At 42.9% G+C, this 14,101-nt stretch overlaps 1 protein-coding gene and 1 long non-coding RNA gene across 5 annotated transcripts in view; both read right to left on the bottom strand.

The window, feature by feature from the left end:
* Positions 1–14,101, bottom strand: part of LOC137547082 (uncharacterized) — a 554,567-nt gene that overhangs the window by 205,998 nt on the left and 334,468 nt on the right. The window lies entirely within an intron of this gene.
* The window catches only part of CUX1 (cut like homeobox 1), a 541,156-nt gene that overhangs the window by 205,998 nt on the left and 321,057 nt on the right, over positions 1–14,101 (bottom strand). For all 4 annotated transcript variants that reach the window (XM_068270260.1, XM_068270261.1, XM_068270263.1 and 1 more), the window contains 2 exons: positions 12,931–13,119; positions 1,960–2,018 (listed from right to left, as the gene is read on the bottom strand). In XM_068270260.1, the coding sequence (XP_068126361.1) occupies positions 1,960–2,018; positions 12,931–13,119 (248 nt within the window). The remainder of the gene's footprint in view (positions 1–1,959; positions 2,019–12,930; positions 13,120–14,101) is intronic.

The raw sequence follows: 14,101 nt of genomic DNA, 5'->3' as shown, positions 1-14,101 counted from the left end.
GAAGCCAATGAGACTCAAGTCAGCCAAAAGCTGGTGAAGATCTCTCCTTTAAAGGGAAACTACACACACACACACACTTTTTTTTTAATAATCCTAACATTTGTATAGCGCTTTTCCTTTGTTGGACTCAAAGCGCTCAAAAGCTGCAGCCACTAGGGGCGCTTTCAAGAGGCCACCCTGCAGTGTTAGGCCAGAGACCCACTAGGAGCGATTTCTAATCGCTAGTGATTTGAAAAAGCTTTTGCTAATGCAATGCTATGGGGAATTTTTATAAAATCACATCGCTCAAGTGGGATCACTCCCATAGCATTACATTAGCAGTAGCTTTTCAACTCAAAGCGCTCAGAAAATCGCTCCAAGTCTTGCCTCCTAGGAAGTCTTGCCCAAGGACTTTTCACTTAACTGGTCTCCCATGTCAAAGGCAGAGCCCTTAACCAGTACACTACCCAGCCATATCTATCTATTTAACACTTTATTATTTAGTTTAGAATGTTTTTTTTTTCAAAAGCTACATTTAAAGCAGGCTGCTGCCAATTTACTTATCTTGTAGAACCACATGACTGTTCATGAACAAAGTGCAGTTACATGCCTGGAGGCATCATCACTAACCTGTTCACACCATGTGTGTTACAGATAACGTACACATGGGAATGCACTACACATAACTGTGAATGTGGCTCCGATTGAAATATCAAAATATTGTCTATGTGCATGTCTGGAATATAGGGAGAGAGTTTATCAGTCCTATGTGTGACTAAGTAGGCCCGAATTGTTGAGGTATTTTTAGAGACCTCCAAGAGGGATTATCATAAGTTATCCAGCAAACCTCGTTTGAATGAAATAATAAACCCAAAAATCTGTCATAAAAAAACACCAAAAATGGAAAGGCCCCATTTGGGCTATGCTGTGATATAGTGGAGGGTTGGAGCAAGGTTAGCAAATTCTGCTTTTGTGGAATGCTACTTTTTATACCAAATGATGTTACGGACTTGTTGCCAAATAACCCATTTTTCTGTGAGATGTTCACTCAAGTAATTCTGTGGGGTTCTTTTAAGCACTAAACTCTTCCAGTTTTTTTCTCTTTTCCTCTTTCAGCCCCTAGCTTTTGGGTGTTACCAGCATCAAATTCAAAATGAGAGTATATATTTCTATATTAAAGAAATATGCATTCCCTTTGAAACAGCACAGTTATGAAATGGAAGTTGTATAATATCAGATTGAAGTTCCTCTTTTTGCAAGTATTCAATAAAGTTTTGTATTTTTATAAATACATTTGTATTCAATCAAGCCATACCTCTCTCATAGTCTATCTCGAAAGGTTTCTTCTATATAGGGAGCAAGGCGGACCCACTAGACACCCAGGTTTTACCTGGCTGATGGGGAGCGAGGTTCTAACCTGTGGTGCTGTCCTTCAACACCCTGGCCTCGTTCCCCAGAGTCGCTGGGCATCGCCGCCATCTTACTCTGCTGCATCTGGGGGTCTCCTTTAATAAGGAAACCCCTAGAGCTCCCTCGTGAGGCCGGCACACATCGCTGAAGTCCTCTGCGCAGCCACCCTTCTCAATTTAAATAGCCTCCCTAAACATTTGCCACAACACCGCTGTAATTAGTGTACTCTCACTGTAATTATTGTGTATTGGAGCCCCGGAAATGCATCTTTGAATCTCCCGCTGGGGCTCCCCATTGGTCCACAGTCTGGACCATTTTTTGGGGGGTCCAGACAGTGGACCAATGAGGAGCCCTGGCTGGAGATTCAAAGACGCTTTGCCGGGGCTCTAACAGAAATAACAGTGACAGATACTGTAATTACAGCATCGGGAGGCGAATGTCCAGTCATGAAAAAATCCAGTCATAAAAAAATAATACAAATAAAATAATAATTAAATATATATATACTGTATATATATCATGGATAAGAAAGGGAGAGGAGAGGTTGATGAAGAAAGGAGGGTGACTTACTTGAGCTCTTTTTTGATTTCTTCATAGTCAGCCTGCCCTTTTAATTTTTCTTCAAGTTGCTGAAAAATATAAATAAAATGCAGATGAACAAATGTGAATACCTGTAAATCAGGTTTTGTTTTAAAATGTTGTGCAAAGAAATGGCATTTTATGACTTCAAAAATCAACTTTAAAGTGTTTTTTTTTTTTTCATTAAATGACGCTGCTTATCCATCTCATTTCAGGCTAATGTCACATATTGGGCTTGATTCGCTAAACAGTGATGACTCAAATATCACGCCTTATCAAAGATATCACACCTTATCAAAGTTAACATGCCTTATCAGAGTAGCACAGTGAGCGCTACAAACTTATGCTTGCTAATTGGCAATGACACTCGTCCTGCCCTGAGCCCCTGCGGGTTCGTAGTGCTCGCTATACTACTCTGATAAGATATGTTAACTTTGATAAGGTGTGATATCTTTGATAAGGTGTGATATCTTTGATAAGGTGATTTGATTTATCACGGTTTAGTGAATGAAGCCCGTTGTGCGGTGCAATTGTCCTGCAGCAGGAGAGCCCAGGGCACACATCATGTCCTTTCACATCTTTCCCTGTGGCAGAGTTCGCAGATGGGGTAATATGCTTAGTGCCGACCCCATTCAGTGATATGCTCCCTGCTGGACAGGAAGAACGTCACTGGATTCCCATTGCTCTGGGCATGTGTTCCGCTACTGTGATCGCTTGTTTACACTTACCACGTTGCCATGGAATCGCATTGCTGAATTATCCATGTGGTAGACACAGATCATGCAGCAACGCACTGCAGCGTTTGAGGCAGACTTGCAGCGATTTCGCTACTTCCATCGCCATAGACTTACATTGCCCTTGCGACAAGCTGTGGTGGGGGAACGTATTGCGACCCACGGCGACGCTGTTAGTGTGAACGTACTCTAAAGAGCACCTTTCCCCACTACACACAATATGTTGCATGCAATGTAGGAAGAGAAGCATTATTCATGTTCTTTTCATTAAAGAGAAAGTAAACTGAAAAAATATTACTGACAGCAGGTTGAAGTACCTACACTTTGGAGGCTGAAGATCAACAGCTACTGCAAAAAAGATTAACGGCTAGAAGTTGGACAAAGTGTAAGATTCCCAAAACTGGGGTTCTTTTGTTTCTGAGTAGTTCTGAGGGTTTGAATAACTTGTTTGCACATACACTTTTTACCCTTTGCAGCCCTCACCTCCCTGGCGGTAACCTCGATTCAGCTCAGGGCCATAACCCCCGAGCCTGACTCATGGTAACCACCGGGAGGTATAGGCAGAGCATTGTGTGCAGCGGGCATTTTAACTCACGTCCCCCGGGATCCAGACACCGGGAGCCATTCTTCTTCCAGTCCTCGGGGCTCTGGATCTCTCTGGTGAGATTGCTGCCTGTCGTCATGATGACAGCTGGCAGTCTCACTATAGAGGTACAGCGGCACCCAGTGGAGGGAGGAAGAATAGCAGCACTGGATCCAGGGGAGGTAAGTAATGTGCTGGGCTGCCACAGATCTCTCTGCGGTATGATTTCCCCCCCTTGGTTTTAAGGTCTAAAAGCTTGCCAAAAAATTGCACCGTTTTTAGACCCTAAAATCTAGAAATATTCAAACTGCCAGGGAGGTTAAATTCACCTATACTGGTGAATTCTCTGAGAAATAGCTGAATATTCACACTTGAAGTAGGAGTTGTCCTCGCTATCTGAGGCCAGCGGCATCTCACCATTGAAGACAGAGATCAGAACTAACTGGTTAGTTTAAAGTTCAACGTCTCATTTTTCTAATGCATATGAGTTAATGTGCCTGAACCTGAATTAACGGGGACATGGAGGCTGCCATATTTATTTCCTTTTAAACAATACCAGTTGCCTGGCAGTTCTGCTGATTTTTTTGGCATCAGTAGTGTCTGCACCACACACCTGAACTCTTCCACAGAAGGAAAACATAGAGAAATGCACCCTGTATGTATTTAGAGAGTTTAGCCTGTTTAATTCCCCCTCATTTGTGTCTAATCGCAAGTTGTAGCTCATTTAAAAGCACAGGATGTTAACAATATGTCTGCTTCCATGAAAGAAGGAAGTAGAAACAGTGCAGATGTAATGCAGGATTTGTATCAGCTGTGACAAAAATGTTTTTGTTTAAAGGTTATTATGCTGTTGCTTATCTTTTAGAGCGGAGAGGACGTTCTGAGTTCAGGTCCTCTTGAAATGCTGCTGTGCAGCTAATCTTGCCAGATTTTTGTCAGAGACATCTGATCTGCATGCTGGTTCAGGTTTTATGGTTACAACCATAAACCTCAGAGCCTGAACAAGCACACAGATGTCTATGACAAATCTGGCTACATTAGCAGCATGCTTGTTTCAGGTGTGTGATTTAGACCCTACTGACCAGAAAGATCAGCAGCACTGCCAGGCAATGTGCATTATTTAAAAGGAAAGAAATATGGCAGCTTCTATAGGTCTCACACCTCGGGTTACTTTTAATTAGCATGAATCTCTTGTGCGTGGAAAGGAACTATAATGTAGCATAGAGAATCTTTATTCCAAGTATCCAAAACTATTTATTTATAAAACAAAGCTTTATTTCACAGTTCATGAAAGGAAATTTTCAGCCAGTTAATAAAAGTTGCACAATTTTATGTCATTGGAGAAGTACATATTCCCTTTCATAAGGCTGAAAGGCCCAGCCATAATTGTGAGTGAAGTTGATGGGCATCCCGTACAGTGTTGCCACAAGATACAGTACACAGAATAACAAACAAATGTCAATGCTCCTTCCATGTGAAAATTGTTAATGAGATTTTAATGGCGTCTGTGAAGGCCTTCAGCTGGACTCCAGTCACGTGCCAAGAGGTATAGAGCTGAACAAACGCCTTCTGTACAAATTTAACATGACCTCAGCGGGCAAACAACAGTTGTTAAACATAATCTTCAGCCTATTAAAACGTTTTCACTGAACAGACATGTTACTGCCGCTTTATTCAACAACAAGTCAGATACAGGAATCGCAGTCACACAACATGAAAGTAAGCTCTGGTCTCAAACATACGGGCGTGGCATCCGTAGTGTGGAATGTGTGAGCTGCCATTTTGTACCTCAGAACTATTTCCCACCATTTACAGCAGGCCATCATTGTCCCAAAAAGCCTGCCACCTGTATTTCTTCTACTGCTCCTTGAATAATTAGTGCTTCCTTTATTTTCTATTGGATAAAATAATTTCTGCACATGTTATCAATTTGTACTTAACTTAGAAATATTTAAACATGCCATTGTTGGTGCACACTTTAATTAGTGAAAGCAGTGGTGTTACTATAGCAACAGCAGCCCACACAACTCCCATTAGGCCTTGAGGGAGGGAGTCTGCAATGTATTTGTGGCAATCAGGGCTGATTCTAGACTTTTTGCTGCCTGAGGCAAACTTGTGAGGATGCGCACCCCCCCCCCCCCCCCCCCCCCCACACACACACAAACACACCCGATTTCGAATGATTGCACAGCACCCGACAATTTGCTTTGCTTCATTTAATGTTCTCACATGACATGCTGCAGCTCAACACAATAACACACTGTCTGGCTGTGAGTCAGTGAGTTTCGTTCTCTTCCTACTCTGCCTACATGCTGTTAGTGTAATCACAGTAGGAAAATGCTGCCCCGGTAATCTCTGCCACCTAATGCAAATGTTTCACCTAGCCTCATGAGAGAAGTGGCCCTGGTTGCAATAAGCAGATTGCATTTTTGTGCTGTCCACAATCTTGCTTGGACAGTGGATGCGTTCCCTATATAACCTAAGAAGGAAATACATCTGCCCCCGGTTCCAACCAGACTACAAATGGACCATCAGAGTGAACACTACACTGTCCACTCGGAGTAAGGCTCATGTGGGAACCTAGCCTTATGCATACTTGATAAAGAACATATGCACCCCTTGAGACGGCCACATATAGTGAAGTCACTACATGCGCCAGTGTAATGTGGTACAGGCACTCGCAGTGACTATTTAAAAGGATGCTGGACACAGGAGGAGGTCAGGAATCACGCTGACATGACAGGTGAGTATACAATACTCACCACAGGCCCCGGTGGGGTACACATACATTTGGGGGGAGACTGGCTCTGGGGTCCATCGTTGTTATCCCCGTGCATGTGATAAAGCCCTTGCTACCGAGATTTACCCTTCAACCAATTTTGGCTAGAAATTGATTGAAACAAATGATCGGATGGCCATGTTCCGGCATCGATATCTTCAAGATTCTATCATTACGTTCAAATTCGCCAGAGTAATATTATGTGCACTCTTGGGTAACAAAATCTACTGTATGCATACTCAACAAAGCAGTGCTAAAGGGAACCACGTGCCACTTTTTTCCCCTGCAGTTACTCATGATTTTTAATATCTATAGATGCTGCCATGTTCCTCCCTCCCTCCCCTTTATTTATCCAGGGGCAGGTGTGAAGATAGCATCTGTTACTTCTCTTTGAAGCAGTGTTGTATCTCCCTAATAGTCTGGCACTATAGTTTAATATTAGCAAAATCCATACAAAAGTGCAGCAGTGTAAAACTTGAAAAACATTTGCATAAAAAAGATCATGGCTTTGCGCCAATCAGTGCACGGCCTTATGACCGTTTCGCAGGGCGGATGCCGAGCTTCATCTGAGGCCGGTGTGCGCCCACCAGCTGCCTCCCCTCAACCCAGGTACAGCACTACTACCTATGCACAGTTACCACAGCATTTGATCATCTGCAAAGCCATGATATTTTTTAGGCAAATGTTTCACGTTTTACTGCTTTACTTATGTATGGATTTTGCTAATATTAAACTATAGTGCCAGACTATTTCTGCCTCTTGGATATTTTGCATGTAACTTGCCTTTGTCTTGAGCACATAGTTTTGTCTGGGTGATATACAGGGGTTGGACAAAATAATGGAAACACCTTGAAAATCAACAAAATATATTTTAATATGGTGTAAGTCCACCTTTTGCGGCAATTACAGCCTCAATTCTACAAGGTATTCATACAAATTGTGATTTTTTTTTCCAAAGGAATTTTAGCCCATTCTTCAGTTAAAACACCCTCCAGTTCTTTTAGAGACTATGGCGGCGGAAATCGACTTCTTACTTGAATCTCTAATAACGACCATAAATGCTCAATAATATTGAGGTCTGGGGATTGTTGTGGCCAGATGAGATGCTCAGCTTTATTAGAATGTTCCTCATGCTATTTTTTAACAATTCTAGCTGTATGGATTGGGGCATTATCATCTTGAAAGATGGCATTCCCCTCCGGAAACAGTTCTTGAACCATAGGATGAACTTAGTCGCCCAAAATTCCTAAATAGTCTCGGCTGTTAATTCTTCCAAGAAGGGAAATCATTGGCCCGGCGGATTTCCAAGAAATAGCACCCCAGATCATCACAGAACCCCTGCCATGGGGGTTGGGAGAAGGCAGTCTGGATGAAATGCTTCTTTCGGCTGTCTTCAAACATACACTCGGCCGGAAGTCGGAAATAAGGTAAACAATGATTCGGCAGAGAAAAATCACATTTTCCACTGCTTGAGGGACCAATTCTGGTGGTGTCTACACCATTCTAAATGCTTTGAAACATTTGTCTTTGAGAGCAGAGGTTTTCTAATTGCAGTTCTTCCATGGAATCCAGATTTGTGCAGCTCCCAACGAACAGTTTTTGTGGAAACTGGGTTCTGTAGGTGTTCATTCAGCTCTGCAGTGATTTTAGGAGCCGTGGTCTTGCAAGCTTTTGCAACAATTCGATTTAGAGTCTGACGGTCTCTCTCAGACAACTTCAACTGTCGGCCACAACTGTGCTTTGCTGGTGTGGGGGTCCTGGACCTCTAACAAAGATACTGTGTAATTTTATTAGTATAGGTATTGCTGATCTCTGCTCAGATGGTAGGCCCTTGCTGTCTAATTATACACTCTGATCTAATTCCTGGTCTCCTGCTTGAAAACACACAACTACCAGCTCTTACCTCGATTTTGTTTTGATCACTAAAAATGTTCTTGGCTCCTGACACTTGTATAATTATTATAAGTGATCAACTACCGGATCTGTATCTACTACTTTTGGCTCCTAACGGTATACTTCTCACCGTAATAATGTGTGACATGTAGTTGTATTGCTTATCCTTTCTTGCGGCGTTTTACTCCCCTGTCTCCTCACCTGCGTGTGGTGGAGCTCAGGGCTGTTTTGTTCATGTTTGTTAATGTTTAAATCTGAAAATTTCAATAAAAAAATTAAAAAAAAAACTAAAAAAAAAAAAACTGTGCTTTGCTGAGGACGTTTTTCCTTCTCTTTCAAAGGCAGTCATTACTTTTGAGACAGTACCTCTTGAAATGCCAAGCATTCGGGCAGTTACTGTTACAGTAGCGCCTGCCATAAGAGCATCAACAAGTTGGCCTCTTTGAAAGTCGGAGAGATCTGTCATTTTTATAAATTATAACCAACTTAGGTTTAAAGTGAATCTGTACTCTAAAATTCTTACAATAAAAAGCATACCATTCAATTCATTATGTTCTCCTGGGCCCCTCTGTGCTGTTTCTGCCACTCCCTGCTGCAATCCTGGCTTGTAATTGCCAGTTTTAGGCAGTGTTTACAAACAAAAGACATGGCTGTTACCAGAATGTGATAGGCTCAGAGGAGTTCAGTCTGTGACTCACACAGAGCCTGCAGGGGGCGTGGAGAGGGTGTGTACAGCTTCCATCCTATCACAAGCAGGGCTGCACATTCTTGCCTGAGCCCGACAAAGCCGTCAGAGGAAAGAAGATTAGATTATATAACAGAGATAATACAGCCACTGTGCAACTAGGAAAGGCTGCAGTGAGACAGACCACATTAGAACAGGTATAGAAACTTATAGGATAGAAGATATAAGGCTGAAATTTTTGTTAGAGTCTCTTTAAATATCTGTAAAAAAACAACAAAAAAATAATAAACAAAAAAATGTAACATATGTCAAGTTTTGATTGCTTAAAACATGTTCAAAGATTATGATGCCAAAACGTTAGGCGTTTCCATTATTTTGGCCAACCCCTGTACATGTACCATTGACCGGCCCAACACAGCCTAGCCCAGGTGCCTGCCACCCCTCCCTTTAGTTTAATATAGAAGCATGTTGATAGAGATCCTCCATTTACTGTGCTGGGAATTTGCCCTCGTTATGCTGATATAATGCTGTCCAGGCATTTGCATTCCCGCAGTCATGTTACAGTGTCATGGCAGCAATTTATTTTCATGTTCGGAAAATGAGAGAAATTTGTGGTGACATCATCCATCAAAGGATGTAGACGTATGCAAAGCGTGGGCAGAATAAATGACTCGCACAGATCAAGAGGTTTTGCTTTAGTGTGCACATCCAAAAACCACAGTCTATTAGAGACGTCTCATTGAGCACCATTTCATGATGTCCAGAATTATCTGTGACGCATGTAAATAAATGCACATTATGCAGCGCCAGTGTATTCTGCAGGGCACAAGAGGTTAATAGTGTTTAATACACAACATATCACAGCAGCAGGGAACAGGTTGATAACGGCTCCAGCATTAGCATCCAGTTTCCCCTGCGGTGATAAAAATCAGTGATTCAGTGTACACCAGGCCCCAGAAGCAAGAAAAACAATCGATCTGCCTGTTCCCCGTATCAGACGTCTAGGGGACCTTAGGCAAATCGCTATCTGTCTGCTTCTTGTGGATCAGATTTCAAAATGCCCAGCAGGACAGAAATATTCGGCACCCCTCATATTCCGTATAGAGCAGTGCTTGTATTAACTGTGAATTACCATATAAATGTATTTTTCCATAGGGTATAGAAAGGGAGGTAGTAAGTTCTGCTAGCTTTTAATGCCAAATTACAGTAAGGCTAGTTATACACCAGGACGTTGCGTTTAGGGAACGTTATAGGGCACATAACGTGCCCCTAACGCAACGCCTGGTGCTCTCTGGTGTGGACGTCGGAGTGAGCCGCGTTGTGCAGCTCACTCTGGCGTCCGTGATGCGTACTCTTGGACGCATGCGGCATCACGTGGTCCCGCCCGGCCAATCGCCGCACAGAGCGGCCGCTCCAGGAAGTAAACACTGCACGTCACAACGTGCAGTGAATATTAATTAGCCATGTGCCCGGCTGCTCTACCCTCCTCCCCAACATGACTGAGCATGTGCAAATAGTCTAACGCAGCTTAGCCGCGGAGAACGCACAGCATGCAGCACTAACGTGGGCAGTGTGAACAGCCCACTTGTGTTACATTGCTGTACGTTGGGGGAGCGTTACAGGCTGCACTAACGTGCGCCTGTAACGTCCCTGTGTGCAAGAAGCCTAAAGGTCTGAAAAGGATGAGACTTTAAAGCGGACCTGAACTCAGAACTTCCTCTCTTCTCTAAAAGATAAGCAACAGTAGAATAACCTTTAAAGAAAAACATTTCTTTGTTACAGCTTATAGAACTCCTGCAATAAATATGCAGTGTGTTTACTTCCTGATTTCAAAAAAGCAGACAAAGGGTTAACATCCTGTGTTTACATATAAGCTGTGTCTGCAGAGGACTGCCAAAGTTCTGTGCTGTCACAGCTGAGAGATCAAATTACACTTGTGATTACTTGAAGATGAGGGGGAATTAGACAGGTTTTTCTCTCTAAAAACGCACAGGGTGCATTTCTCCTTTTTTGTGTATCCTGTGCAAGAGTTCCACTTTAATATCAATGTCTCTATAAATTATACCACTTTATAGTTTGTCTATAGGTAAAATGGTTGACATGTTGTGAACTTCTTGTAGTGAATGTATTGTTTACTTATGTAAATGGTCCTGTAGTCTGAATATTTAGTCTTTAACCCCATTACCTTAGGCACTAAAAGTTGCCTATACCTATACACCGACACCACCAAGTTCAATATCAATATATATATATATATATATATATACACACACACACACACATATATATATATATATATATATATACACACACACACACACACACACACACACACACACACACACACCTGAACTTTTGCACAGGACAGAATGTAAACATAGAGAGATGCACCCTGTATGTATTTAGAGAGTTTAGCCTGTCTGAAATACAAGTGAAATGCATTTGATTCTTGCATAATTAACAGTAATTTTCCATCCTGCTTGTCCATTGTCTGGCAGATATGGATTGCATTGAATCATCTGAACAGCAAAATCAATCAGTGCATGGCCTCCTTAACAGAAGGAACAACCCAGCTCACAAAAACTAGGTACTATTATAACAAGGATTCCTTTAACCACAACAGAGATCCTGCAGGGTTTACTTCCTTGTTTCCTGGGAGCACAGAAAGGGTTAACCTCCTGTGTTTACATACTAGCACATAACCTCACTTCATACACAGCTGACAGCCCTGATTTACACTTGCTGATTACTTGCAGATAATGGAGAATGAGACAGGCTTTTCTCTGTAAACAAACACAGGGTGAATTTCTCTGTTTTTTCTCATGTCGGCTGTGCAAATAGTTTAGGTCCGCTTTAAGGAATAGGCTGGTTAATGAAATACAAATAATGTTGAGTTGATGCAAACTTTTAAACTTTGTGCAAATGTATGTAGCATCAAAAGCATCTGCAGCGGCGTTTGCCTGGTTAATTTACTAAAAATTGGCAAAAACAAAATCTTTTCATTGCTAGCATAGTGTCACCAGCAATTATGTGACACGCTGCTCCACTTCTACTGACATGCACTTACATGACATAACAGAGTTGTGAGTGAGGACAGAATTACCACTTACCTCAACCAGCCTCATTCATTCTGGATCCAACCTTATCCCTGAGACTGCAGGGAGATGATCCAATATGAATAGGGGTGCGTGTCAAATCTGTCTCGGTGTGTAACCTCTATAGTGAGTCACTTCTGTCTACTAGTAATCCTATGGTGGCAATGGGGAGCAAGTATGGGCTACTGCCCACTAGTAAATCACGCCATTAGCATGGGAAATGTTAAAGCAAATTCAGGGCTGAAGGAGTAACAATAATTAAACAGCTGGAACAGAGGTGCCAAAATAGAATAAAATATACTATAATTCAGCTAAAAAGGGAGGTATTGGTAGTCTTACCTCCCCAAAGCGGGATCAGAAAATAGAGATTCAGCACAAATACAACTTTAATCAAAAGCTCCAGACAGGCAAAGCATTTCACAGGTAAGTCCATCAATATCTCCTTTTTAAACAGTTTAGTATGGTTTAGTATATGTTATTCTATATTGGCACCTCTGTTCCAGAGGTTTAATTATTAGTGGTCCGCCCTTGGTAAAGGCGTGCTATGGAAGCACTGCTACCCCTTTTTGTTGTTTTTCAACATCTAAAGAGAGGGACATCTTAACCCGAGTGGGGTTGGGTCTAATCTCCCTATTTGTCTATACAGTGGTTACCTTGGTTGCCAACCAAGAGGTTAAAAATAGATCGGGATACATCTCAGAAGGTCTAACTTAATATCAGTACAAATCCAATAGGTCCGCACATCAAGAACCTTCACAAAGCAGTGTAGTATATTTACATGAAAGTATGTACAACTATCAGACCACCTACGGTAACTGAAAATCAGGAATTTTGCATAAATGGGGAGAAACAATAAGAAGGTATATCATTGCATTTCCTGTTAGACCTCCAAGCTTCAGAGCAGGATCAACCAAGATAACCAAGGTAGGTGCCTAGGGCCTAGTGGGTATCGGGGCCTCAACTCCCACTTTCTCTGTCCCGCTTCCCATCTCAGATTGCCAGATGGACCATCAGGATGAGTCAAGGCTACTACCTTGCCTAGGGCCCTATTTCATCTCAAATCACCATTGTAAGCCGGAGTCTGGAGTGAAGGATGCAAAGGATTCCATGTTGTTCGGTGCAACACATTTAATTACCTGTACTCCAGAGTACTATTATATGTGCAGCTCTTAGTGGCATAATAAATGGCATACCTTAAGAGTGTTGTTCTTGGTGTTTAGCTGCTGCTCAAGCTGGGATATTTGAGAGGCTGAGTTTTCCCGGAGTTTCGTAAGACTGGCCTGTAACCTCTGCACATCTTCCACAAGCTGGGCAATTTCACGCTCCTTAGCAGTAAGTTCAACCTCCATGTTGGAATGGGCCGCCCCCTCCATCGCCTGGTCCTGCGTGACAGCAAACATGGCAGAATGTTTAACGGTGCTCAATAGACAACAGGTGCACAACAGACTGTATTCCCTACACAACATATAACATGACTCATGCAAGGCTGGCAAACTTCCGCACTTTAATAACAGACAATTTAAAAAATAACTGGTTTACCCCACAGCAGTCCTAGACCTAGACTATGGCAAGGATATGAGGATGTAAGCACACCTGAGAGACAAATAGGGACGTGAAATGTATGTAAGTGCGGCAGAAAATGTGTCAGCACTATAAGGTAGGCATACGCTGCGGACACAGACCTGGGGGCTGGCCAAAGGGCTGGAGGCTGGGCTATGTAACCCCACTGCTTTCTGGTTTCATTCTATATGTGGACCACCAATATTTAAAGATGTAGCTGACTGCATCTATAATACATTTTGTGTGTGGGGGCCGGTAAAAAAGCCTCAAGGGGCCACATTCGGCACACGGGCCTTAGTTTGAGGACCACTGCTTTAAAGAGAACCCGAGGTGGGTTTGAAGAATATTATCTGCATACAGAGGCTGGATCTGCCTATACAGCCCAGCCTCTGTTGCTATCCCAAACCCCCCTAAGGTCCCCCTGCACTCTGCAATCCCTCATAAATCACAGCCACGCTGCTGACAAACAGCTTGTCAGAGCTGGCTGTGTTTATCTCTATAGTGTCAGTCTGCTGCTCTCCCCGCCTCCTGCAGAACTCCAGTCCCCGCCTGCATCCCTTCCCTCCCTGCTGATTGGAGGGAAGGGATGGGGGCAGGGACCGGAGCTATGCAGGAGGCGGGGGAGCAGCTGAGACTGACACTACAGATGTAAACACAGCCTCACAGCACGGCTGTGATTTATGAGGGATTGCAGAGTGCAGGGGGACCTTAGTGGGGTTTGGGATAGAAACAGAGGCAGGGCTGTATAGGCAGATCCAGCCTCTGTATGCAGATAACATTCTTTAAACACACCTCAGGTTCTCT

The sequence above is a fragment of the Hyperolius riggenbachi genome, chromosome 2 (genome assembly GCF_040937935.1).
Source record: "Hyperolius riggenbachi isolate aHypRig1 chromosome 2, aHypRig1.pri, whole genome shotgun sequence".
NCBI lineage: Eukaryota > Metazoa > Chordata > Amphibia > Anura > Hyperoliidae > Hyperolius > Hyperolius riggenbachi.
This window is presented reverse-complemented; position numbering and strand designations above follow the sequence as displayed.